This window comes from Doryrhamphus excisus, chromosome 2, assembly GCF_030265055.1.
Source record: "Doryrhamphus excisus isolate RoL2022-K1 chromosome 2, RoL_Dexc_1.0, whole genome shotgun sequence".
Taxonomy (NCBI): domain Eukaryota; kingdom Metazoa; phylum Chordata; class Actinopteri; order Syngnathiformes; family Syngnathidae; genus Doryrhamphus; species Doryrhamphus excisus.
Window position 1 is genome coordinate 5026715 of NC_080467.1, and position 27602 is coordinate 5054316.

The following is a 27602-nucleotide window of genomic DNA, read 5'->3' on the forward strand; positions in this document are numbered from 1 at the left end:
CCCACCCTCGGCCATCTCTGCAACCCTCGTGAGGACTAGAAAAATGAATGTACGGGGCTGCACGGCAAGCCAGTGGTTAGTGCGCATGCCTCACAGCTAGGAGACTGGAGTTCAATCCCAACCTCAGCCATCTCTGTGTGGAGTTTGCATGTTCTCCCCGTGCATGCGTGGGTTTTCTCCGGGTACTCCAATTTCCTCCCACATTCCAAAAACATGCTAGGTTAATTAGCCACTCCAAATTGTCCATAGGTATGAATGTGAGTGTGAATGGTTGTTTGTCTATATGTGCCCTGTGATTGGCTAGCCTGGGTGTACCCCGCCTCTCGCCCGAAGACAGCTGGGATAGGCTCCAGCACCCCCCGCGACACTCGTGAAGATAAGCGGTAGAAAATGAATGAATGAATAAAGTTTATTTGAGCAATGCTAACTGTTGTAGGAACTAACTTATACCACCAGGGGGCGTGAGGCTTCAGTCAAACACCATCAGCAGGCGAGGAAGACCATCCCACTCCTCCTGTAGGCACTCTGAGGGAAGGAAGAGGTTGGAGCGAATTTAAAAAGGACATAGATACACGCCATCTTGAAAAATTAGACCTTGCATCAAATCCAGCTTGTTTTTGATATAGCACTTAAAATAAATATCAATATATCACCTGACCCTACATCAGGGGTGGGCAAACTTTTTGACTCGCGGGCCGCATTGATATAACAAAATTTCCGGGGGGGGGGGGGGGGCAGACTATATATTTTACACGTAACAGTCCACCTGGTATTATTGTATCTGTAAAATTGTCATGCAATCTGCTATTATTATTTATTATTTTATATTTATATTTAAATATTTTAAAAATAATAAAATATTATAATAATTAAAATAATAATTATTATATTATTATTATGTAAAATATGCAAATATAACAATATTATTATATATAATTAATATACGAATTAGCATTAATATAATAAATATAATAATCATAATAGTTATAATAATAATAATAATATAATAATTATTATTTTAATTTTTATTATTATTATGTGCTTGTGTCCCTTTTTTCAGGAGCACTTTGTAAACAACAGACCATGTCAAACAACGAAATTGATACAACCATCAAAAGGTTGGCTCAGGCCATGATGCCAGTTTGTATGTTGAGTTTAAATTAAATACTTTTGAAAGATTGGGCGGGCCGTATTCAAACACTTGGCGGGCTGGATGTGGCCCCCGGGCCGTAGTTTGCCCACCCCTGCCCTACATACATTCCATGTAGAAGTGTGTGTACTTGCCGTGTGTCTGTAGTGGTATCGTCTGATGGCTTCTCGAATGTGACAAGGCAGGATGGCGCCGCTGGAATGTTCCGCCGTTCCGACCGGACATGTCTGCAAAGACGACAAATATACATTTCAAACTTTAATAAAACAATCATACGTCACTGTTTTGTATATGGAGTCAAACCTTCTTGCGTTTCCGCTGCCGTACTCGACCATCCAGACTGCCGTTACCTTGGAGGAGGGGTTTGGAGGAGTGGGAGGAGCCTGGTGTGGAGGGGGGAGTGGCTTCAGGGGAGTCTGTTTCCTTTTTAACCTAATAAGGAGAAAAGAAATTTGCTTTTTTTGAAAACATGTGAGTGTGTGTACATGTACCTCGGTGTGTGTGTTGTAGTGGATCTGGCTGGCGGAGATCACATGACTGACAGGATTGATCTTTGCCACCATTTCCTGCTTCACCAGCAGAGACAGATCCACAATCTGGGGGAGGAAACATGAAGACGAAATATGGTAAACATATTTGTTTGAATGGAAAGTGGTTTGAAGGCCTTGCCGGTTTATGACCGGTCGGAACTCCTCATTTAATACCAGATGCTTCTTGAATATGATTGGGTCCCCGAACCCTGATACACCCAAAGTGGTGGTCTCACTGGACGCAGAGACGGCATTCGATAGGGTCCAATGGGAATACTATATACTATACATTAGTATAAAGTTTGACATAATACAGCACTGCTAAATATATAAGTTATTATCATATATATATCTTTTATTCCACTCCTTGTCTTTCAATTTCATTTCAATATATTTCTTTTTTTTTTGTCCACTCTGGCTATGTTTTAAGTCTGCATATTCATTTGCTGTGAGTGTCCCTGAATGCAGCAACAAATTGTGTCTCAGGAGTTGCGTGATGCACACCAATGCACCATTTCAGAAAAGGCTGTCCATTATCTGACTGGAATCTTTCCATGGTGTACCAACTCTTAATAGTATCTGAAATACAAAACTACATCTAAGTACTGATGGGGGGGGGGGGGGGGTCTCCACTCACAGTGTCAGGTGTTCATTGCTGGGGCCGTGCGGGGATTCATTTGAACGCCAATATGAATAATATCTTCAAGATGAAACACTCTTACTCTTACTCGCCTACTTGCCGTGGTCTCCTCACTATGAGGTGCATTCAGGAGCACTCGTAATTTCGAGTGTTAGCCCGTAATTGTTGTTTCTATTTTTCCTCACATACCCGATATGGAAATTGATGTACCCCACTTTGGGAACACTAGCTTAGAGTATGAAAAATCTGCATTTTCTGTTCATCTAATGTAGAGTGTGTATGTATCTATTTATTAAAGAGGCGGTCACCTGAGCGATGGTCTCATAGGCCAGGTAGGACAGGATCTCCATGGCAACACTGTTCGGTTTCAACTCCAGGCTGCTGCAGTCCAGCCAGTCCCGAAACTTGGACGCTTTCTTGGCTGGACATGAGAACATGACATGTTGACATGTTTAAACAAGACATAATGGATTTCCTGCCTGCACTACAAAAGGCACACTTACAAGCCTTGAATTATGGAAATAAATCTCAAAAATCAATCTGGGAAAATGTTGTTGTGCTACTTTGATCGGCACACTGACACAGGGACATAATACGTATGCTGGCAGTGATCAAGAAAAGTGATAAAGTGATATTACAGAGAGTGAGCGAGAAAGCGCGAAGGAGAGGAAGAGATAGAGCGCGAGAGAGATAGAGAGCGAGAGAGCGAGAGCAAGATAGAGTGAGATAGAGAGCGAGATAGAGAGCAAGAGCAAGAGCGAGAGAGAGAGCAAGAGCAAGAGCAAGAGAGCGAGAGAGCAACAGAGCGAGATAGAGAGACAGAGAGATAGAGAGATAGAGAGCGAGATAGAAAGCAAGAGCAACAGATAGAGAGCGACAGAGCGAGAGAGAGATAGAGCGAGAACGAGATAGAGCAAGATAGAGAGATAGAGCGAGAGATAGAGCGAGATAGAGAGCGAGAGCGAGAGCAAGAGCGAGAGAGCAAGAGAGCAAGAGAGAGAGCAAGAGAGCAAGAGCGACAGACCGAGAGAGAGATAGAGCGAGAACGAGATAGAGCAAGATAGAGAGATAGAGCAAGAGATAGAGAGTGAGATAGAGAGGGAGAGCAAGAGCGAGAGAGCAAGAGAGCAAGAGAGCAAGAGCGACAGAGCGAGAAAGAGATAGAGCGAGAGAGCGAGATAGAGAGATAGAGCGAGAGCGAGATACAGAGATAAAGAGCGATATAGAGAGCGAGAGAGCGAGAGAGCAAGAGTGACAGAGCGAGAGAGAGAGAGCAAGAGAGAGAGAGAGCGAGATAAAGAGATAGAGCGAGATACACAAATAGAGAGCGAGATAGAGAACAAGAGCAAGAGAGCGAGAAAGCGCTATAGAGGAAGAGATAGAGAGTGAGAGAGTGAGAGAGCGAGATAGAGAGCAAGAGCGAGAGTGTGAGAGAGTGACAGAGCGAGAGAGAGATAGAGCGAGAGAGATAGAGAGCGAGAGATAGAGAGCGACAGAGCGAGAGATAGAGAGCGACAGAGCGAGAGATAGAGAGCGACAGAGCGAGAGAGAGAGAGCGACAGAGCGAGAGATAGAGAGCGACAGAGCGAGAGATAGAGAGCGAGATAGAGTGAGAGCAAGAGCGAGAGAGCAAGAGAGAGTGAGAGAGAGATAGAGCGAGATAAAGAGATAGAGAGCGAGATAGAGAGCAAGAGCAAGAGAGCGAGAGAGCGAGATAGAGAGCGAGATAGAGCGAGAGCAAGAGCGAGATACAGAGATAAAGAGCGAGATAGAGAGCGAGAGAGCAAGAGCGACAGAGCGAGAGAGAGAGAGCAAGAGAGAGAGAGAGCGAGATAAAGAGATAGAGCGAGAGCGAGATACACAGATAGAGAGCGAGATAGAGAACAAGAGCAATAGAGCGAGAAACGCGATAGAGGAAGAGAGTGAGAGAGTGAGAGAGCGAGATAGAGAGCAAGAGCGAGAGTGTGAGAGAGTGACAGAGCGAGAGAGCGATAGAGCGAGAGAGAGAGAGATAGAGAGCGAGAGATAGAGAGCGACAGAGCGAGAGATAGAAAGCGACAGAGCGAGAGATAGAGAGCGACAGAGCGAGAGATAGAGAGCGACAGAGCGAGAGATAGAGAGCGAGATAGAGCGAGAGAGCAAGAGAGAGTGAGAGAGAGATAGAGCGAGATAAAGAGATAGAGCGAGATACAGAGATAGAGAGCGAGATAGAGAGCGAGACAGAACGAGAGCAAGAGCGAGAGAGCAAGAGAGCAAGAGCGACAGAGCGAGAGAGAGTGAGAGAGAGATAGAGAGAGATAGAGCGAGATAAAGAGATAGAGCGAGATACAGAGATAGAGAGCGAGATAGAGAGCAAGAGCGAGAGAGCGAGCGAGAGAGCGATAGAGCGAGATAGAGCGATATATAGAGAGACAGAGCGACAGATAGACAGGCTCTAGCATACCACTGCGACCATAGCGATGATAAGCGGCATGGAAAACGGATGGAGGGATTTTTCTTTGAACTCACCAAAGCTGAGCTGTCGACTCTCACAGAATTCCGAGTACTGTGCCTGGTCCATTGCTCGTGTGTTACGCTCAACACGCTGCAGGAGAACATCAAAACATTCAGGAGGTTTTTGACTGCGTCTATACAACAATAAGCCGTGATGACCACCTCCATCCTCTCTTGCTTGATGGGGTCCATTTCCTGTCTCTCAGTCAGCGACAGAAGCTCCCCCGTGTGGTCCAGCCACACCAAGTAGTCCTGGGCCAAGCGCTGCCTCCGCTGGTTACCCCCGGCAAGGGAACCTGCCATAAAGTTCATCGTTTAAAGTTCCATATTCTAAAATAATGGCGACTCACCTGAGTCCGGCTGTGTGTCTTCGTCCTCCAGCGTCTTAAGAAGTTTGGATTTGTAATCTCTGAACTGGAGATACTTCAATAGCCTGGATACTTTTCTCTGACACAAAACACAAACTTTATTCTTTATTCTTTCTTTATTTTTAATGTGTTGTTTACCTTGTCTCTCCTCATCAGGAAGAGGATATCCTCAACGGCGATGACTCTTGACCCACGTAGCGTCGCCCCCTCGCTGGCCTGATGGAGCTGATCCATACGTCAAAACACACAAACGCACACATCAACTGTCTGGAAGTGTCATGTAGTACTACTCTTCTACAAATGCCAACAAAAAGTCAGGCATATTAATAATTGGACCAGCCTTGTTTCTTCAGTTATTTCTTCGCTTTATTGCCTTACTACAGTAAATCTCGGATATATCGGATTCAATTGTTCCCACTGGTTTTGTCCGATATAAGCGAAATCCGTTATATGCGTATACCGGAAAATGTCCGTTTTACGCATATATCGGATTTATATCCGGTATATGCGTAAATCGGATTTTATCCGTTATATAAAGGCACTTCCTTGACTATGTTTCCAATGTACCTGGACGCGCAGGCAACGCTGCAAACGCTGCAAATGACGTCGTATAGCGGCCTGTCACGATTCGGCGAATCGGAGCGCCACGATGCGGCCATCCGATATATGCGAGGGAAATTTAATGGAAATGCATTGGAACGGGACTGGAGATTTTGTCCGAAATAGGCGAAATCCGTTATAAAAAATCTGATATATGCAATGAATTTTTATTGGAAATGCATTACAGAAAAATTGGTTCTTTTTTATCTGTCCGTTGTGAGCGAATTTCCGATATATCCGAGTCCGATATATCCGAGGTTTACTGTACAACCAAAAGGTAACATTTTATAAATATAATAATGTCAACAAAAATAGCTTGAAAGAGTGTGAATCATAATTTTCTTGATTATAACCAAAATCAGGCGGGACGGCGGTCTAGTGGTTAGCGCGCAGACCTCACAGCTAGGAGACCAGGGTTCAATTCCACCCTCGGCCATCTCTGTGTGGAGTTTGCATGTTCTCCCCGTGCATGCGTGGGTTTTCTCCGGGTACTCCGGTTTCCTCCCACATTCCAAAAACATGCTAGGTTAATTAGCCACTCCAAATTGTCCATAGGTATGAATGTGAGTGTGAATGGTTGTTTGTCTATATGTGCCCTGTGATTGGCTGGCCACCAGTCCAGGGTGTACCCCACCTCTCGCCTGAAGACAGCTTGGGATAGGCTCCGGCCCCTCCCCCCGCGACCCTTGTGACGATAAGCGAAAATGAAGTGACAACTCTCTCACTAGTGCACTTTCACTATTTTTAGTGTTTTCTGGTACTACAGTACTACAGTGTACTGCATTTGGTTGTGAGGAAAAGCGGTATAAAATGAATGAATGAAAACTTTATTTGAAAACTGAAATTTTGCTCATAACACCAAACGGAATGAAATCCAAGGGTGATTTTGACACGGCTGCAAAATAAGTTAGCCCTAGAATGAAACCCATAATATTACTCTAAGCTTTGTAAAACAGTTGTCGTAAAAAAAAATTATTTACTTACTAAAACTGACAGATCGATGGCTAGAAAAATGAGTGACAGCAAGCCATGTTTTACTCACAATTCACATTGAGAACTCGTAGTTCTCATAGTATATAGTGTAATGAAATACATACTAAACAACAGAAATGTACACACAACTGGAGCATAAAAAATGATTTTTGTATAGTAATTTATAAGTAAAGATATTTAAGAATGACTTCCTTTTAAATTATTATTTTATGTATGTGGGGTGGGGCGGAGAGAGAGATCAAGTGTGTTACCATGGTGATGAGCTGTGTATGGACAATGTCCTCCACCAGGGCTGCCGTTTCATGCAAGGGTCGACGAGTGTCTCCCAGAGCAAACCTGACACACACACACACACACACACACACACACACACACACACACACACACTTTGAGCTCCATTTTGGTGAAACGTCATATTTGCATGGAGTAGTAACCACTTGCACGACAAGCCCCACAAACCAAGCCACATCCTAAAGATCATCCCTCACTTTTCCACGCCGCCTGCCTCCTCTGTGCTGCGATTGGCTGGCTGCGGTTGTCACTCAGAGAGAGAGCTGGTGGTTTTGGTTTGAGGCTTGCGGGCGGGTTGGCTCAGGTTCAGAGTTTTGCTTCAGGTTGAGGCTTGGTTTTAGGTTTTGGGGTTTAATTGCGTTTCAGAATCTCCAGCTACCAAAGAAACACTCCACCCCCCTGCAACTCAAGGTGAGTAAAACACACTCACACATACTCCTAAGCCTACTGGATGCAAAAGCATGTGGTGTACTTAAATACATTATTTTAGTACTTACAAAGAAAATGCATGCAGAAATGATATTGTAATATATGTCATACATACAGTACCTAGTCCATACTAATTTCTTTTATATAAAATATTTATCTTCAATTACCAAAAACAGTGTGTGGCCCGACTACATTATAGGGACATTTTTGTCAATGAAATAGTGTTAAACAATAGAGGGTGGTTTAAATCAATGGTTCTCAACTGGTTTGACTGCGGGATCCACCATCGCCCATCAACAAAGGAATCCCAAAATGCACAAATGTTTCAACTACAACTTTTGGTCTATCTTATATTTAAATTTATATTTATATTGAAATGTTTTATCCACAAATTCAAAAATAATTTGACCAAAAAGTGTTAATAAAAGTTGAGAAAGTTAAGAAAATCTGATACCGATGATTCAACTCAGCATAAAAACAAAATGTACAATAAAAAAAAATGTAAAAGTGCAAATGACATTTTTCTAGGTAGGTTTCATCATAAAAGGAGGTCTATTTTTGTTCATCAAACAGGTAAACATGGCGTCAAACAGTCTGTTTAGTGGGAGCAGCCCGTCGGCGGACAGGGGTAAGTCGTGTGTGTGTGTGTGTGTGTGTGTGTGTGTGTGTGTGTGTGTGTGTGTCTTACATCATGCCCTGTATCTCAGTGATGAAGCTGGTCCTGGATGCAGGCCGGTCTCGACCGCTGACAACCGCGGAGCCAGCCATGTGACCTCCCTCGTCCAATCACAGGCTATGTTCGACACTAACCGGAAATACAAGTTATGCGTCAAATCACAGCTATAAAACTACTAAAGTACGTTTCTCCAAAAATCCGAGTTTATGTTTTAATGATGTTAGAACTAAACAAGTCATTGTTTAGTCAACAAGCCGACACAAAACAATTTGAACAGCCCCGCATCACATGAACATGCTCTCTATGAAAAATGACCTACCGTCCCTTTTGTGGTTTGGTGCTTCATAAATAACATAAAATGAATAATAAGTACAGTTGAGGACTAAATAAACAACATAGCAGAGCAGTATTAAGACAAAACAACAAAGAAAGACAGGTGCTATGACCACACTGCTTTCCATCCGGTAGTAAAATCTGACTAAAACCACACAGTTCCTTTCTATTCAAACACTGCGGTTTTTGTTTTTGAAGACTACAGTGTCGGCACAAACAAAGAGAGGCACGTTAGGACAGGAAGGATAAGCCACAAAGCAGAATAACGAATAAAACTCACCAAAAGTACCCAAACTATTGTTCCGCAAGCGTTTGTGTTGAGTTTATGTTGAATAGTGGCGCACTTTGATGACGTCATGATATAAACAAGGATGTGAGGAGTCGCGGTACATGTAGTTTATGTTCTATTTCGTTCATTGTATAGTTTTATTACATTGATCCACGATGAACACGAAAATACTACACTTTTGTCCAAATAAAATGTAAGTCAAAAGTGGCAAAGTCATTGTTTAATTGGAATCAAACTACGTCACTGTTGCCACGATGTCACAGTGAATGAAAATCAGTTTGTCATCTCTTCACAATTAGCAGCATTGAAAATAAAATAAAATATCAAAACGTTTACTTATTATTTAAACGTTTTTTATTTACAAGAATTTATCTTTAAAAACGGCCACCCACATGTTATTTACCAGTCACACCGACCTGTTAGGCACTACTGCGAGCATGCGCTGTTGGCTGTGGAATCACGTGATAACTAGCCTCGTATACAGGAAGTTCTTGTAAACAATAGCCGTAATACCCGTAATGTCGTAGATTTTTGTGTTTTTTTTTTGTGTTTATTTTTTTTTGTGATTTTTGTGTTTTTTTTTTTACTTAATACAATGAGTTAGTACAAAACTTTTTCATGTTTATTTATTCATTCATTCATTTTCTACCGCTTATCCTCGATAACGAGGGTCGCAGGGGTACTGGAGCCTATCCCAGCTGTCTTGGGGCGAGGGGCGGGGTACACCCTGGACTGGTGGCCAGCCAATCACAGGGCACATATAGACAAACAACCATTCACACTCACATTCATACCTATGGACAATTTGGAGTTGCCAATTAACCTAGCATGTTTTTGGAATGTGGGAGGAAACCGGAGTACCCGGAGAAAAAAAACGGAAAAACATGCAAACTCCACACAGATATGTCCAAGCTTGGGAAAAAAATAAATCTAAAATAAAAATCTAACATGAAATGTCCATTTGCTCCATCATTCTCGTACCACCTCATGGAGGAAGCTAAGCAGTGGTCTCTCCATGAACGCATCACAGCGCTCCCAAGAGGCCTGGTGCAGACTGACAGCCCCAACTTCCTGTGCAGCAGTCTGCCGCATCACTGGAGGTGCAACAAGACCCTGCCGAGACCTTTCAACGTGAGCACTCGCCTACTTTTAAACACGTGATGTGTTTTGTGTTTTTCTAAGTCTTTTCTCCATGCTACAAGGTGGTGTCTCTTAGCAACGATATTCCAGATGGCGTAGTGGTCACTCTGATGGCCGGCAATGATGACAACAGTAGCGCTGAGCTGCGTAACGCCACGACTACTATGAAGCAGGGACACGCCCACTTCAATGACCTCCGCTTCATAGGCCGCAGTGGCAGAGGTTGGAAGACATAATCGTGTTGTGAAGAAGTGTTGTAAAATATGATAAACTAATAAAGTTTGCTAGTTTCATCAGTTCTTTTTAAATTAAGCAATTGATATTGGACATTAACCCTAAACCCATTTTTGTAATTTTTGAGTCCCGAATAAGAGATCCTGAAGTCAAAGTATACATACAAATCTTTAAAATGACTTTAAGAGTACAAATACACACAAAAATAGTACTTTTGATAAAGTAACCTGTACTGTTTTATCAGGTAAGAGCTTCACCCTCAGCATAAACGTACTGACCACGCCCCCCCAGGTGGCCACGCTGCACAGAGCCATCAAGGTGACCGTGGATGGTCCACGCCTGCCCAGACGTCAGTAGATACCATAGAAAACAAGGAGCCATGTTGGTTTGGCGAGCTCACTTCCATTGTTTATCTTCTTCAGGGCAGCGTCAGAAAGAGGCGGAAGCTCTTCGGCTCTCCAGCTGCAGGTTTGCATCTTCAGGTAGGAGGCGGAGTCACAACATCGGCTCACTTGTCCTCACACTCCGTGTTATGTGAAGTTGTTCTCCTCCAGACTGTAGACCGCTGTCCTCCCTCTGGGCCAGCGAGGCGTCTTTGTTCGGTCAGATGGCCGCCCTGACGTCTTCCTTCACATCAAGTCCCAGAAGGCACCATCTGTCCGGTCTCTCATATGCCACCCCGCCCGCGGCTTACACATCCTACACCTCAGCTCCTCCCCCTCCACTCAGCCACAGCGGTTCGCTCCCACCTGGGAGTCTCTACTACGGGCCAAACCAACCCATCCAGACTGCAGGGGAGGACGGAAGTGTGGTGGCAGCAGCATTGAGCAATTACACTGAAGGGGGGTGTTTTTCCCTAAGAGGGGAAGAAGCCGTCTGGAGGCCTTATTGATTATTGATATGCTGATTAGCTTCACTTGGGTCACGGGTATGCTGGAGCCTATCCCAGCTGACTTAGGGCAAGAGGCGGGGTACACCCTGGACTGGTGGCCAGCCAATCACAGGGCACAATTTTAATTTTAATTTTAATTTTAATTTTAATTTTAATTTTAATTTTAATTTTAATTTTAATTTTAATTTTAATTTTAATTTTAATTTTAATTTTAATTTTAATTTTAATTTTAATTTTAATTTTAATTTTAATTTTAATTTTAATTTTAATTTTAATTTTAATTTTAATTTTAATTTTAATTTTAATTTTAATTTTAATTTTAATTTTAATTTTAATTTCACAGGGCACATATAGGCAAACAACCATTCACACTCACATTCAAACCTGTGGACAATTTGAAGTCACTAATTAACCTAGCATGTTTTTGGAATGTGGGAGGAAACCAGAGTACCCGAGGAAAACCCACGCGAGAAAACCCAGATTCAAACCCCAGGTCTTCCTGATGTCCTGACTGTGTGGCCTACATGCTAACCACCCGTCCACCATGCAGCGCTCTTATTGATTTTCTTGATGATGATTTAATCTTCTAATTGTTGTCACTTATTTCTATTTACTTTATATGTGTGTTTTTTAATAATAAAGGAAAACATTTCCTTGTCTTCTATGAATGATTAAGCATTTATTACACAAATGGTATGTCACTTATTTTACCTTCAATTTTTAGATTTTACAAATTTTTACAGATTTTTTTAGAGGTTACAATTGAATGCATCACATAATCAGTTCCCAGTTCCACATGTCCAAAAGGAGAAGGAAGAAGCAAAGCTTATTAAATCCTACCCCTCCATCTGGTACTTTTAAAATCACTGACTGTTACATTTGTTCACTTCCTGCTTTCCTAATATAATTTAAGTTTTTTTAATTTTAATTTTAATTTTAATTTTAATTTTAATTTTAATTTTAATTTTAATTTTAATTTTAATTTTAATTTTAATTTTAATTTTAATTTTAATTTTAATTTTAATTTTAATTTTAATTTTAATTTTAATTTTAATTTTATAATTTAATGTCCCAGGCCTTCTTTTTTCTGAAGAAGACATTTTTATCACATTTTAATCTTGATCTTGTGACACCAATGTGTACCAATGTGATCTTTTTGATGGGAAAAAAAATATGAAAATTAGAATGATTATTTTTTTCACACATGGTCATGCTGGTATCTGGTCTAAGCTCGTTTGGAGGACCTGAATACCAGCACACAAACATAGAACACAAAAGTTGCAAATGTAGAACAACGGCCCTTTAAGCACGTTACAACATTTAAACCACCAGCTTTACCTTAAAATTACATTTTATGTGTCATAATAACTTATGTTGTTTTTGTGGTGGCTGTGACTTTGGGACAACAACATAGTGTTTTTTTTTTAAAGATCAGATCATGTCATGTGTCGGAGCATCAAGGCTTTTTTGGCCTTTGGCGCCTTATTTGGAACTTGCTTAAGTTTTTTTTTTAATATTTTAATTTCAACTTTGACCACTGACACACACATCAGAAATAACACAAAAATTCATAACCACACAATCAAGTTTCTGTCCATAGTTAAAAACATAACACTGCTTCAAGCTATGTTCCACATTTTGCTTTGAAAGTCACATGGCATGACCGCCATGTCCAATGTATTAAATCACATACACACACACTAACACACACACACACACACACACACAGCCTGGAGGAAAGCAGCAGGCATTCAACACTATCACAAGTTCTGTGGAAAAAAAAAGAAACATACAAGTCGATGATGATCTTTGTCGTTTGGTCAAATGAAATAAAAATCCCTCACAAAGTCATCAATTGACTGTTATAGGATGTTATCTAGAACCTTCCATTAGAACCTTCCATTAGAACCTTCCATTCTCTGTCCGATTCAGGCTAAAAGACTTTGAAAGAATACTGTGTATTGTAACCAAGTCAGATTTAAATGAAACTAAATTAGCTACTGGCCAGTAGTGCCTTTATAAGAGTCATGACAATCTCCTGGTCATGTGACATAGGTGAAGTTATAAGTTTCACTTTGACATCTTTTTTGGATCTACTATTTCAATGGCCGTGTTTACATGAGGAGTTTTTCTCTTTCCGAATGGAATCTTTCCGAATGACGTTTCCGAAATCAACCTAACCCTAATCAGCATATGCCAGTCATATGCTTTTTTATGGCAATTCACGGCCGATGCCAATCGGTGACTGATCGATCGTAGCATCGATGCTGATCGGTGACTGATCGATTGCAGCGTCGATGCTGATTGGTGACTGATCGATCGCAGCATCGATGCTGATTGGTGACTGATCGATCGCAGCATTGATGCTGATCGGTGACTGAACGATCGTAGCATCTATGGTGATCGGTGACTGATCGATCGCATCGTCGATGCTGATCGGTGACTGATCGGTGACTGAACGATCATAGCATCTATGCTGATTGGTGACTGATCGATCGCATCGTTGATGCTGATCGGTGACTGATCGATCGCAGCATCGATGCTGATCGGTGACTGATCGGTGACTGAACGATCGGAGCATCTATGCTGATCGGTGACTGATCGATCGCATCATTGATGCTGATCGGTGACTGATCGATCGCAGCATTGATGCTGATCGGTGACTGAACGATCGTAGCATCTATGGTGATCGGTGACTGATCGATCGCATCGTCGATGCTGATCGGTGACTGATCGGTGACTGAACGATCATAGCATCTATGCTGATTGGTGACTGATCGATCGCATCATTGATGCTGATCGGTGACTGATCGATCGCAGCATCGATGCTGATCGGTGACTGATCGGTGACTGAACGATCGGAGCATCTATGCTGATCGGTGACTGATCGATCGCATCATTGATGCTGATCGGTGACTGATCGGTGACTGAACGATCGGAGCATCTATGCTGATCGGTGACTGATCGATCGCATCGTTGATGCTGATCGGTGACTGATCGATCGCAGCATCGATGCTGATCGGTGACTGATCGGTGACTGAACGATCGTAGCATCTATGCTGATCGGTGACTGATCGATCGCATTGTTGATGCTGATCGGTGACTGATCGATCGCAGCATCAATGCTGATCGGTGACTGATCAATCGCAGGAGTGATGCTTATCGGTGACTGATCAATGTTGATGGGTGACCGATCGATCGCAGCATCGCTGCTGATTGGTGACTGATTGATCGCAGCATTGACGCTGATCGGTGACTGATCGGTGACTGAACGATCGTTACATCTATGCTGATCGGTGACTGATTGATCGCAATGTTGATGCTGATCGGTGACTGATCAATGTTGATTGGTGACTGATCGATCGCAGCGTCAATGCTGATCGGTCACTGAGCTGATTGGTGACTGATAAATCGCAGCGTCAATGCTGATTGGTGACTGATCGATGCTGATCGGTGACTGATTGATTGCAGCACCGATGCTGATTGGTGACTGATGGAATTTCATTTCACAGTTTTGTTGTTTTTTTTACTAAATAAGACATCTGACTTGCAAGGCATGTTGCCAGTTTGTATGTTAAAAGTTGAAATACTTAGAAAACAACCGGCGGGCCGGATTCAAACGCTTGGAGGGCTGCATGTGGCCCCTGAGCCATAATTTGCCCACCCTTCATTTATGTCCTTGACATGAGTACAATGGTGTCACTTGTACGATCGCTGAACTTGATGACTGAACTTGCAACAAAATGGCGACTCCCTCATCAGCTTCCCAATTATACACACACACACACACACACCTAAAGCATCACAACGTTGTGGGAACTGGCGTCCAGATAAGAAAAGGGTTACAAGGAGGGAATGTTGGGCTGCGACCTGGAGCCATTGTGTCTTCATACAATATCAGACTTCCTTTCGATGCCAGACGCCACAATCACACACACACACACACACACACACACTGAATAGCAGTCGGCAACACAAGTGACAACTTCCTATATGGAGACATGGCCCTGGGCAAGCAAGGGAAGGAAAGACCCAAAGAGGGAGAGTGGGAGAGGGAGAACACACATAAATACAGAGAGGGGCTGGGACAAAAACTCTTCTCGTCTCTCTCACACACACACACAAACACACAAACACACACACACACGTACACCGTGTTATCATCCCGACAACTCACTTTTCCAAGATCTTTCATTCCGCCTTTACTTCCAGGAAGCGTTAGCTACTGTCCTCGTCCACCGGGAACACATCTGGATCTGCTGAAACGTCACATGACACACCTGTTGGACCTCCACTGACCAGGACTCGGACGTGTCTTGCTCAAAGGCGTTTCGCCGACCACCGTCGCCCTCATCAATAATCACGATCATCACCATCATCACCAGGTAGACCACAACACACACATGAAAGATCAGCACATTCAGACTCAACTCACACACTTCCAGTATGTTATTATTATGTTCATTTAATATCTTGGAATCATAATAACAAACACTAATTATTATTATTATTATTATTATTATTATTATTATTATTATTATTATTATTATTATTATTATTATTATTATTATTATTATTATTATTATTATTATTATTATTATTCCAAAAGGTTAGACAAAAAAAACATACAAAAACTTTTTTCATAGGGAATACTGTAAAACTCGTCACGCCCTGTGTAGGCTCCCGCGTGACAGTTTTATGCTTATGTTACCTTCTTGGGCTTTAGTTTCTGTTTGGACGCTCTTATTTTGTATGATACTTCCTGTTTTGCCTTTGTTGTTATCATCACCCTGCTATTAGCATTCAATTCTACGCTTTTACCTGCATTTGCACCTCTTCTCTGCATCCTGGGGTCGAACCGTAAAGCACTCAATCACCCAGTGTGACAAAAATAATGACTTTAAATTTTGACCTACAGAAAATAATGCAAAATAATTATAAATAAAGACTGGAATTTATGTTGATGCAGACTTCCTGTATATATAATTCAGAATATGTTTTGCTTTGGGTATGACAATAATGCTTTTGGACAGTTTGGTATGTGGGGCTGCATGGTGGACGAGTGGTTAGCGCGCAGACCTCACAGCGAGGAGACCAAGATTCATGCGTGGGTTTTCTCCGGGTACTCCGGTTTCCTCCCACATTCCAAAAACATGCTAGGTTAATTTGGCGACTCCAAATTGTCCATAGGTATGAATGTGAGTGTGAATGGTTGTTTGTCTATATGTGCCCTGTGATTGGCTGGCCACCAGTCCAGAGTGTACCCTGCCTCTCGCCCGAAGACAGCTGGGATAGGCTCCAGCATATTTAATTAGAATTATAATATGTTGCAGGCTAATAAAAAAGAAGCTGTGGGCTGCTTTTTTTTATCCCTCAAGTCTTTTAATTGCATCATAAATAATTGTGTACATTAACTTATATTTCATAGCCCATTAATACCAGTCTAAGGACTGAATATGAAACAGGATGCAGAACAATGCTGACTCCTGGACACAATTACGCAAACGCACACACACACACACAGAGGTCAGACGATAGTCTATACAAGGAAGTAATATTGTTATTAAGTATCCCAGGAGCACTTATCAAAGACGTGAATACACACACACACACACACACAAGTTGCGAACCTGTGTGTGCTGCAAAAACAGGAAAGGAGGGGCGACCAAGACATTGACATGCTGTGAAAAAAATCTCACAAATTTGGTTGCAGCTTGATAATGCTGCACAAAGTATTATAAAAGTATTATTAATTGTTTTAGAAACTGTTGGTAATAAAAGAATATACAGTACGTACTAGATCATTAATATCATATCTCTATTGTGTGTGTGTGTGTGTGTGTGTGTGTTTGAGTGGATATTTTTTTTCCCCAGAGGGAATGATGGAGTTCAGTGTGGGAAACAAGACAGAATCTCCAGTAGGAAGTGGGTGAAAATGATAAAAATACATTTAAAAATACACTGTGAACAAGGGGTCATACCAAGGGGCACAGGGTCCATGTGAACCAACCCCCCAGTAGAACTTTTCACATTGTACTTTTGGTACTAAAGTGGTACTTTTTGGTAGTGGCGAGACGAAAATGTGGCAAGATTTCTGGGCATTAAGCCTGGGACAACTGTAGTTTAATTAATTAATCATACAATACATGAAAATGAACTGGATCATTTTGGAGACACAGACAGGAACAAAGTTCATTCTGTGCTTTGGTTTTAGCAGCTTGGCGCGTTTGTTCAATGTATGAACGTTCATTTTGTTCATTTTGTTCATTTTGTTTATTTTGTTCATTTTGTTCATTTTGTTCATTTTGTTTATTTTGTTCATTTTGTTCATTTTGTTCATTTTGTTCATTTTGTTCATTTTGTTTATTTTGTTTATTTTGTTCATTTTGTTCATTTTGTTCATTTTGTTCATTTTGTTCATTTTGTTCAGTTCGTTCATTTCGTTCATTTCGTTCATTTCGTTCATTTCGTTCATGTCGTTCATGTCGTTCATGTCGTTCATTTCGTTCATTTCGTTCATTTTGTTCATTTTGTTTATTTTGTTTATTTTGTTTATTTTGTTCAGTTCGTTCATTTCGTTCATTTCGTTCAGTTCGTTCAGTTCGTTCATTTTGTTCATTTTGTTCAGTTCGTTCATTTTGTTCATTTTGTTCATTTTGTTCATTTTGTTCATTTCGTTCATTTTGTTCATTTTGTTCATTTTGTTCAGTTCGTTCAGTTCGTTCATTTTGTTCATTTTGTTCAATTTGTTCATTTTGTTCATTTTGTTCATTTTGTTCATTTTGTTCATTTCGTTCATTTCGTTCATTTTGTTCATTTTGTTCATTTTGTTCATTTTGTTCATTTTGTTCATTTCGTTCATTTCGTTCAGTTCGTTCATTTTGTTCATTTCGTTCATTTCGTTTATTTTGTTCATTTTGTTCATTTTGTTCATTTCGTTCATTTCGTTCATTTTGTTCATTTTGTTCATTTTGTTCATTTTGTTCATTTTGTTCATTTCGTTCAGTTCGTTCATTTCGTTCATTTCATTCATTTCGTTTATTTCGTTCATTTCGGTCAATTGGTCATTAGCCTGTGCTCTCCCCCTGTGCATCGACCGGGTCAGCCGTGTCGAGTCGGTCAAGTGTCGGTCAATCTCTCACCCCCCCTAAAATGTCCTTAAGTCCCCCTAAATAATCTGATATTTTTTATTGTTTTGTAAAAAAAATGTATAGATTTTTTTTTACAAAACAAAATTCATACGTAAAAAAAATTATTTACAAAAAAAAATCTTTTTTTCCTCTGACAAATTTCATATAATAGGGCAAAAGCAGGGCGGCACGGTGGGTGTGTGGTGGGCCTCACAGCTAGGACACCCGAGTTCAATTCCACCCTCGGCCATCTCTGTGTGGAGTTTGCATGTTCTCCCCGTGCATGCGTGGGATTTCTCCGGGTACTCTGGTTTCCTCCCACATTCCAAAAACATGCTAGGTTAATTAGCGACTCCAAATTGTCCATAGGTATGAATGTGAGTGTGAATGGTTGTTTGTCTATATGTGCCCTGTGATTGGCTGGATACCAGTCCAGGGTGTACCCTGCCTCTCGCCTGAAGACAGCTGGGATAGACTCCAGCATACCCGTGACCCTTGTGAAGATAAGCGGTAGAAAATGAATGAATGAATATCATTGTATTAAAAAAAAGTAATACAAATAAAGTCATAAATAATCAAATAGACCCAATCTTCAAGTGTTTGTAAACAAACAATCGTGTGGGACTTCTGACTAATGGATACTCCATAACACTTTGCTCCTCCGAGTAAAACCTGAGCCTGCTGACTGGCACCGAGGTCCGAAGCTCTGCTCCATCTGACAGGCGAGAAACGCAACTGACTGTTGATGGCTGATTGGAGTCTGTTGGGAAACTTCCTGGAGGAGGTACAGGAACACTCCACTTCCATTGGCAAGGTAAGACGCTCATTCATGAAGCCATCAGTAAAATTCATTAAACCCCACACAGAGATGGTCGAGGGTGGAATTGAACTCGGGTCTCCTAGCTGTGAGGCCTACGTACTAACCACTCCATTTTGAGCATGTACTATGTGTCATCTAGGTGTGGTTGACCATCCTGTTCATTTTCCGTATCCTGGTGCTGGGGACGGCAGCCGAGTCGTCTTGGGGTGACGAACAGGAAGACTTCAACTGCGACACGGAACAGCCTGGTTGCGAGAACGTGTGTTACGACAAAGCCTTCCCCATAGCGCACATACGATACTGGGTAGGACCTCCTCGTCCCAAGGTCCCCATACATTTACATCCATGGTGGGGGTCTAACACTCTCTAACATTCTCACTAGGTACTCCAGATTGTCTTTGTGTCCACGCCCAGTCTGGTCTACATGGGCCACGCCATGCACACGGTCCGCAGGGAGGAGAAGAGGCGGAGCCGGGAGGAGGGAGGTGCAGAAAATGGCGGCAGCGAGGAGGATGATGACGACCCGGGAGGGGGCGATGGGGGCGAGGAGCGAGGGGGCAAAGAAGGAAAGGACAGGGGGAAGGAGAAGACAGAAAGTCCATCAGGAGGGAGGGTCCGCCTGAAAGGGGCGCTACTACAGACCTACGTGCTGAGTATCCTTATAAGAAGCATCATGGAGGTGAACACAGTATTATTACAGGTTTTTTTTTTACAAAATACTACTACTTCATGTCAAAAATGTAATGTACATGTTGTACCTCGGGTTTTCGTTATTTCATTTGTTCCAATTTCTGCCATAGGAAATCATGGAAATCCAATTAATACGTTCCAGATATCCAACAATATGAACAAAAATACTTTTTGGAGAAAATAATAATAATTAATTATATAAAACAATTGGAAATCATTAGAAATCAAAAGTTAATGGAAGTTATTGTTGATGCTGACTTCCCATACATCCTGGCCAGATGGAATTCAATCGTGTTGGCAACCCTTACACATTCTTCTATTCTCTTGTTTACCAAGATGATAGCATGATAACCCTACTGGTTGGCAACCCTTACACATTCTTCTATTCTCTTGTTTACCAAAATGATAGCATGATAACCCTACTGGTTGGCAACCATTACCAACCAATACCTAACCAAGATGATAACATGATAACTCTACTGGTTGGCAACCCTTACACATTCTTCTATTCTCTTCTTAGACCTTAGAAAACCTTGTTTAAGCAAGATGATAGCATGATAACCCTACTGGTTGGCAACCTTTACACATTCTTCTATTCTCTTGTTTAACCAAGATGATAGCATGATAACCCTACTGGTTGGCAACCCTTACCAACCAATACCTAACCAAGATGATAGCATGATAACCCTACTGGTTTGCAACCCTTACACATTCTTCTATTCTCTTGTTTACCAAGATGATAGCATGATAACCCTACTGGTTGGCAACCCTTACACATTCTTCTATTCTCTTGTTTACCAAAATGATAGCATGATAACCCTACTGGTTGGCAACCCTTACCAACCAATACCTAACCAAGATGATAACATGATAACCCTACTGGTTGGCAACCCTTACACATTCTTCTATTCTCTTCTTAGACCTTAGAAAACCTTGTTTACCAAGATGATAGCATGATAACCCTACTGGTTGGCAACCTTTACACATTCTTCTATTCTCTTGTTTAACCAAGATGATAGCATGATAACCCTACTGGTTGGCAACCCTTACCAACCAATACCTAACCAAGATGATAGCATGATAACCCTACTGGTTTGCAACCCTTACACATTCTTCTATTCTCTTGTTTACCAAGATGATAGCATGATAACCCTACTGGTTGGCAACCCTTACACATTCTTCTATTCTCTTGTTTACCAAGATGATAGCATGATAACCCTACTGGTTGGCAACCCTTACCAACCAATACCTAACCAAGATGATAGCATGATAACCCTACTGGTTGGCAACCCTTACATTCTATTCTTTTGTTTACCAAGATGATAGCATGATAACCCTACTGGTTGGCAACCCTTACCAACCAATACCTAACCAAGATGATAGCATGATAACCCTACTGGTTGGCAACCCTTACCAACCAATACCTAACCAAGATGATAACATGATAACCCTACTGGTTGGCAACCCTTACACATTCTTCTATTCTCTTCTTAGACCTTAGAAAACCTTGTTTACCAAGATGATAGCATGATAACCCTACTGGTTGGCAACCTTTACACATTCTTCTATTCTCTTGTTTAACCAAGATGATAGCATGATAACCCTACTGGTTGGCAACCCTTACCAACCAATACCTAACCAAGATGATAGCATGATAACCCTACTGGTTTGCAACCCTTACACATTCTTCTATTCTCTTGTTTACCAAGATGATAGCATGATAACCCTACTGGTTGGCAACCCTTACACATTCTTCTATTCTCTTGTTTACCAAGATGATAGCATGATAACCCTACTGGTTGGCAACCCTTACCAACCAATACCTAACCAAGATGATAGCATGATAACCCTACTGGTTGGCAACCCTTACATTCTATTCTTTTGTTTACCAAGATGATAGCATGATAACCCTACTGGTTGGCAACCCTTACCAACCAATACCTAACCAAGATGATAGCATGATAACCCTACTGGTTGGCAACCCTTACCAACCAATACCTAACCAAGATGATACCATGATAACCCTACTGGTTGGCAACCCTTACACATTATTCTATTCTCTTCTTAGACCTTAGAATACCTTGTTTAACCAAGATGATAGCATGATAACCCTACTGGTTGGCAACCCTTACACATTCTTCTATTCTTTGAAACTTAATCAATTTTAATTAAAGACCCCTCGTTTCGGTCAATAAATGAAAGGCAGTAACTTACATTTGTTGACTGTGATTGGTGGTCCATGCAGGTGGTCTTCCTGTGTCTGCAATACTTCCTATATGGAATATTCCTCCATCCTCTCTATGTGTGCAAGGTAAAAAAAACCTAACATTATTTTTCAGGTATATTCATAGCCGTTACACAAACTGTGCGTTAGTGTATACGTGTGTGTGCACACAGGCGTGGCCCTGCCCACATCCCGTCAACTGCTACGTGTCACGGCCCACAGAGAAGAACGTCTTCATCGTGTTCATGTTGGCCGTGTCAGCCGTGTCGTTGGTGCTCAGCATGCTGGAGCTGCACCACTTGGCTTGGAGACACTGCTGCAGGTACTATGTGTACTATGTGTGTATTTGTATACATGAATGTGTACATATGTAGTTTAAACTGGATTGGTGCATCACCTGGATTGGATGCCACCCCTATAGTGGGGGAAGGAAGATTCATTTTTAGGATGGCCCATCAGTCGAATGTCCTCGGCTCCTCTCCACTCTTCTTCTTCTTCACCTCCTTTTCACAATTGTAGACCCCAAGTACTTAAATTCTCCACCTACTGTATCTCTTCTCCTTGGAACCTCACTCTTCCACTTGGGTCCCTCTCATTCGCACACATTCATTCATTTTCTACCGCTTATCCTCACAAGGGTCGCAAGGGGTGCTGGAGCCTATCCCAGCTGTCTTTGGGCGAGAGGCGGGGTACACCCTGGACTGGTGGCCAGCCAATCACAGGGCACATATAGACAAACAACCATTCACACTCACATTCATTCATTCATTCATTCATTTTCTACTGCTTATCCTCATGAGGGTCGCAAGGGATGCTGGAGCCTATCCCAGCTGTCTTGGGGGAGAGGCGGGGTTCACCCTGGACTGGTCGCCAGCAGCCAATCACAGGGCACATATAGACAAACAACCATTCACACTATTCTGTTCCCTACTCTCAGTACAAACGGCAATATAAACGTCATAAGTTTGTATTTGTTTCTACTTTAATAATAAAATAATTGTATTATATTTATATTAATTATTAATATTATTAATAAATAATTAGTAATTATTAATATTATTAATAAATTATTATTTATACGATTTATATAAATTTTATTTAAAATATTTTGATGATGTGATGATTATTAATTATTAATATTATTAATAAATAATTATTTATATGATTTATATTAATCGTTGCAGGCGCTTGTTATTGTCAAGGAAGGTCGTGACCGCTGAAGAGACATCGCTCTCCAAACAGCTTCCCATGTCGCCTCCCCCGCCCTCCACCCCGCCTCCCGACTTCAGCCAGTGCGTGATTGGCTCCTCGCACTTCCTGGCCCTCCCTTTCACCAACCATCGCCTGGCTCACCAGCAAAACTCTGTCAACATGGCTGCCGAGCAGCACAAGATGGCCGCCACAGCGGGCGAGGAGAGTCTGCTCCAGATGAGTTGTTACTCCCCCGGCTGGCAGGGCAGCGCCAACATGGCCTGCTTCAGCCATGCCGCCAACGAGGATTCGCCACTCCAAAATGGCGCTGACGGGCGTTTGATGCTTTGCTCCAATGAGGGCATGTGCCAGCGGGACAAACGGAGGCTCAGCAAGACGAGCGGCGCCAGCAGCCGAACGAGAGTGGATGACCTTGCGATATGAGCTCCTCAGGCGTGTACTCAAAGCTTTCATGAACCAACTCGTGACACCAGTGCATCAGGACACTGGAGCTCTTCATCACGACGCCTTGGAGAATCATTCCTCTCTTGAGGTCTGGCGGGAGCAGGAATTCTGGGAACTGCTTTTTTTTTTTTTAATGTCTAATGGCTTTCTGTGCGACTGCACGGCGGTCGAGTGGTTAGCGTGCAGACCTCACAATCCCAACCCTGGCCATCTCTGTGTGGAGTTTGCATGTTCTCCCCGTGCATGCGTGGGTTTTTTCCGGGCACTCCGGTTTCCTCCCACATACCAAAAACATGCTAGGTTAATTGGCCACAGCCTTTTTCCTCCAAATGCTAGCGCTAACCAGCATGCTGAACATGACTGCCCTCTATAGTTTACACATGGAACAGCAGCTTGGACCCCTATTTTTATTTTTATTTTTATTTTTATTTTTATTTTTATTTTTATTTTTATTTTTATTTTTATTTTTATTTTTATTTTTATTTTTATTTTTATTTTTATTTTTATTTTTATTTTTATTTTTATTTTTATTTTTATTTTTATTTTTATTTTTATTTTTATTTTTATTTTTATTTTTATTTTTATTTTTATTTTTATTTTTATTTTTATTTTTATTTTTATTTTTATTTTTATTTTTATTTTTCCTTCCAGGTTCATTGGTGGATTTATGAAAAAAACATTAGTCAATTTATTCCTAATTATTAGTAGTATTATTTGTATTTTTATTTCATTTAATTTTTCTTTTTTTTGGGGGGGGGGGTTAGTTTTACACGAATACAAATACTTTTCCCACCTCAACAAATACAAATAACCCCTAGTACATATGTGTGTAGGTATGTACTTATGTATGTATATATAAATATATTCATTGTGTTTACCAAATAACATTCACCCATTTTATTTTTCCTTACAGGCTCATTGGTGGATTTATGAAAAAAATTGGTAAATTTATTTCTAATTATGTGTAGTATTATTTGTATTTTTATTTCATTTAATTTTTCTTTTTTTGGGGTGGAGGGTTAGTTTTACACGAATACAAATACTTTTCCCACCTCAACAAATACAAATAACTCCTAGTACGTATGTCCGTAGGTATGTACTTATGTATGTATATATAAATATATTCATTGTGTTTACCAAATAACATTAATGCATTTTATTTTTCCTTACAGGCTCATTGGTGGATTTATGAAAAAAATTGGTAAATTTATTTCTAATTATTAGGAGTATTATTTGTATTTTTATTTCATTTAATTTTTCTTTTTTTGGGGGGGCGGGGTAATTTTACACGAATACAAATACTTTTCCCACCTCAACAAATACAAATAAGGGCTGCGTTGCACACTCCTAGTACGTATGTCTGTAGGTATGTACTTATGTATGTATATATGAATATATTCATTGTGTTTACCAAATAACATATATCCATTTTATAGAACTTTGTTTTATATTCAGTTGATTGTATCTATTAGTCACCTAGCCCCACTTACCTCTTTTACCTCCTATCACGACGGACTTTCAGCTCCATGCCGTACTTCACTCTGTCCCAGTCGTGTTGCGTTTGAGTCCTGCCTGTTCTCGAATCCTTCGCAAAAGCGTCTATAAGTCGCTTACAAGTGGCGACATGACACGTTTCAAGATAAAGACATCACATTGACATTTCTTTATTGAGTGCATTTCTGCACACTTGTTCAGTTATTGCACAAGTTGCTATAGCAACAGGTCCAACCGGGTCGAGAACACTTGTCGATGGCAACGCATCCCTTTTCTCCATTGTCTGTACGTGAAACAAAATGCAGCATCATCACAATTGTTGTACAATGTCCATTTTCCACTGCAATATTTATAGTATTCCACTGCAAACTCATTATTATTACTAGTTATTATTACTAGCAAATTTGTGTAATATCTAACTTCATGTTCTGAATTCATCAATGCTGCGTTCACGTACCTCTGGTGTAGCAGGCCTGTTGCACGTCGCTGCTTTGACATGTTAGCTTGAGGTTGGTCATGTAGTCATCAAAGCCATGACACTCGATGCTAAATCCTTGTACTGCGATAAAAACACATTTCATTGGAATGTTAGTATGAATGAGTTGATATGGAGCTCCACGGCTTGTAGATGTGGATTTTGTAGTTATTTGCTTATTAACACAGTTACACCACATAAAGGACAAAAACATTCATGGTCAAAATACAAAGGACACTTGAAGAACGACATGTCAAACCTGATATTAGCGGTACGAGCAGAAGCAGGAGCAGATAAACCTTCATGTTGAAATTCAGCGTAGTCCTGATGTTGTTCACGACTGGCCAATGACTGAGTGGAAGCTGTACATTTATTTTCATACACACACACACACACACACACATTCAATTGCAATTAGGTCAGACACAATGTCTCTATTTGTGGTTTGTTTAAACTTTGAACTATTTCAAAAGTTAATCATTACGTTTTCCTAGTTTTGGGAGTCAAAACTTGGACACAATTCTGTGAGGGTTACAGGAAAAAGAGATAAGTCTCATCTTTTATCTGTGGAACCTTGACCAGAAGATCAATAACTTGTTTTTAGACCTGAAACAAAGTCACAGGCTCGTGTTATTGACAGTTCATTCCAGCGAACCCGATCATTCCGGTTAATTCAGTAAAAAGATCCGTTTATTTCATTCAATTCGGTAAATTGGTCGTTAAGCCAATGTGATCTCCCTCTGTTCATAGACGAGTCAGTTCGTTCACGTTCGTTCCGACTCAACAGCGCAACTACACGTGATGACTAGTGGTGTGTCGGTCATGAACGAACTGGTCAAAATAACTAGTTCTTTTTTGTGAACGGAACGAACGAGGTCACCGACAGTGTCGGTCAATCTCTCCGGCTTTCAGTCAGCTAACCCCACCCACAGAGGGAAGCGCGATGATAGGATAAGACAGATAGTCCCGCCCAGCAAAAGGAACGGTGAACTGACTCTCCAGCCAATCAAAAAAAAGCATCTGCAACTGAACAAACTGAACGGGTATTTTACGGGCGGTGACCTCGTTCATTCCGTTCTAAAAAAAGAACTAGTTCTTTTGACCCGTTCGTTCATGGACGACACGCCACTAATTAGCATCTCCTTAATCACAGAACATTCCCAGCCGAAATAAACCCTACTCTCGAATACTTACTCTAATCTCACCTGAACCTATTCGTTCGTTCGCTCACCAGCAGTCCCACATCTTCTGCAAGATGCCTGAAATCCATTTTTTTGCTCAATCTGTTCTTTTAAACCACCATTGCTAGCATCAAGCTGACCACATCCTTATCAGTATAGCTGAGGTGATATGTACTTCTTCAATCGGCCACCAGAGGGCAGTGTAAGCTCGTGGATTCACCTTACCTCCTGTATGCGCCAATAAAAGTCAAGAAAGACCATATTCCATATTCCACCATATATACAGTGGAAGAATAGCTTCATTACCACTTCATAATTATTTAATTAAGGAAATATAGTCACTGTTTAATTGGCTGTTTTTTAATTCTGGCTTTTTGGATGTTTTGTGCCCCCAAATGTGGGTACTCAGAAACCACCTTTATGACCTTGTAAACACGTTTTTGTGACAGTATTAGAGCCCCTAGACATGAAATAACACCCCTATAGTCACCTGCAGACTCTCACATGTTACCACTGGGAGAGTTAATTTTCTACTTCCTGTTCTGTACACTACTTCCTGCAGTGGCTATAGTTATTGGCACATTGTGATCAGTGTAGAATACTATTTATCGGGGTCTTCAATGGAGGAAAATGTACTTCCAAGTGGGCCGGATTGGTAATATCATGGTATATATTAAAAACCATGATTGTCAAAGATCCTCTATAGGACATGAGGTCTGCTGTTTTTAAGGAACTATATAGTATATGCTGTGTGGCAGGATCGCTGTATTTTTAAGCATGTGTTGCCAACCCCACCCAAAAAAAATTCCAAAGATAATTTATGTGGTTATTTTTAGGAATCTGCTGCAAAAATATTTGACATTTGAGACAGTTT

General features: G+C 41.1%; 3 protein-coding genes and 2 long non-coding RNA genes across 5 annotated transcripts; 2 read left to right on the forward strand and 3 right to left on the reverse strand.

Annotated features, from left to right (window-relative positions):
• Window positions 1-338: 338 nt before the first annotated feature.
• On the reverse strand, window positions 339-8925 carry supt3h (SPT3 homolog, SAGA and STAGA complex component). Its single transcript, XM_058064509.1, has 12 exons — window positions 8784-8925; window positions 8183-8299; window positions 7026-7110; window positions 5320-5406; window positions 5164-5260; window positions 4976-5109; window positions 4829-4904; window positions 2629-2741; window positions 1642-1746; window positions 1454-1582; window positions 1285-1377; window positions 339-525 (listed from the first exon to the last, which is right to left on the reverse strand). The coding sequence occupies exons 2-12, from the start codon at window positions 8260-8262 to the stop codon at window positions 484-486; spliced, it is 1041 nt and encodes a 346-aa protein (XP_057920492.1). The 5' UTR covers window positions 8263-8299; window positions 8784-8925; the 3' UTR covers window positions 339-483.
• Window positions 8099-11120, forward strand: LOC131116935 (runt-related transcription factor 3-like). The gene is made up of 6 exons (XM_058064510.1): window positions 8099-8122; window positions 9786-9923; window positions 9995-10154; window positions 10411-10515; window positions 10589-10648; window positions 10721-11120. The coding sequence occupies exons 3-6, from the start codon at window positions 10043-10045 to the stop codon at window positions 11056-11058; spliced, it is 615 nt and encodes a 204-aa protein (XP_057920493.1). The 5' UTR covers window positions 8099-8122; window positions 9786-9923; window positions 9995-10042; the 3' UTR covers window positions 11059-11120.
• Window positions 11121-15152: 4032 nt separating this feature from the next.
• On the forward strand, window positions 15153-25799 carry LOC131116777 (gap junction alpha-5 protein-like). Its single transcript, XM_058064502.1, has 7 exons — window positions 15153-15443; window positions 18855-19002; window positions 19148-19312; window positions 19391-19687; window positions 21944-22009; window positions 22096-22244; window positions 23107-25799. Exons 2-7 carry the CDS (start codon window positions 18934-18936, stop codon window positions 23555-23557), a joined length of 1197 nt encoding a protein of 398 aa, XP_057920485.1. The 5' UTR covers window positions 15153-15443; window positions 18855-18933; the 3' UTR covers window positions 23558-25799.
• LOC131116804 (uncharacterized) lies at window positions 18614-22559 on the reverse strand. The gene is made up of 4 exons (XR_009124046.1): window positions 22320-22559; window positions 21913-21996; window positions 19344-19428; window positions 18614-19253 (listed from the first exon to the last, which is right to left on the reverse strand). It is a non-coding gene; the product is annotated as an uncharacterized LOC131116804 (long non-coding RNA).
• LOC131116793 (uncharacterized) lies at window positions 25227-25960 on the reverse strand. The gene is made up of 3 exons (XR_009124035.1): window positions 25807-25960; window positions 25530-25631; window positions 25227-25355 (listed from the first exon to the last, which is right to left on the reverse strand). It is a non-coding gene; the product is annotated as an uncharacterized LOC131116793 (long non-coding RNA).
• Window positions 25961-27602: the final 1642 nt, after the last annotated feature.

Bases quoted from the DNA above. Each gene is read 5' to 3' on its own strand.
- supt3h (XM_058064509.1), bottom strand. From the start codon at position 8,262: ATGGCTGGCTCCGCGGTTGTCAGCGGTCGAGACCGGCCTGCATCCAGG. The intron at 1,583-1,641 runs GTACATGTACAC...TCTCCTTATTAG, and splicing joins ACTACAACACACACACCGAG to GTTAAAAAGGAAACAGACTC. The intron at 1,378-1,453 runs GTTTGACTCCAT...TCGTCTTTGCAG, and splicing joins GGCAGCGGAAACGCAAGAAG to ACATGTCCGGTCGGAACGGC.
- LOC131116935 (XM_058064510.1), top strand. From the start codon at position 10,043: ATGGCCGGCAATGATGACAACAGTAGCGCTGAGCTGCGTAACGCCACG. The intron at 10,155-10,410 runs GTTGGAAGACAT...CTGTTTTATCAG, and splicing joins CATAGGCCGCAGTGGCAGAG to GTAAGAGCTTCACCCTCAGC. The intron at 10,516-10,588 runs GTCAGTAGATAC...TATCTTCTTCAG, and splicing joins TGGTCCACGCCTGCCCAGAC to GGCAGCGTCAGAAAGAGGCG.
- LOC131116777 (XM_058064502.1), top strand. From the start codon at position 18,934: ATGGCTGATTGGAGTCTGTTGGGAAACTTCCTGGAGGAGGTACAGGAA. The intron at 19,313-19,390 runs GTAGGACCTCCT...CATTCTCACTAG, and splicing joins TAGCGCACATACGATACTGG to GTACTCCAGATTGTCTTTGT. The intron at 22,245-23,106 runs GTACTATGTGTA...TAATCGTTGCAG, and splicing joins GCTTGGAGACACTGCTGCAG to GCGCTTGTTATTGTCAAGGA.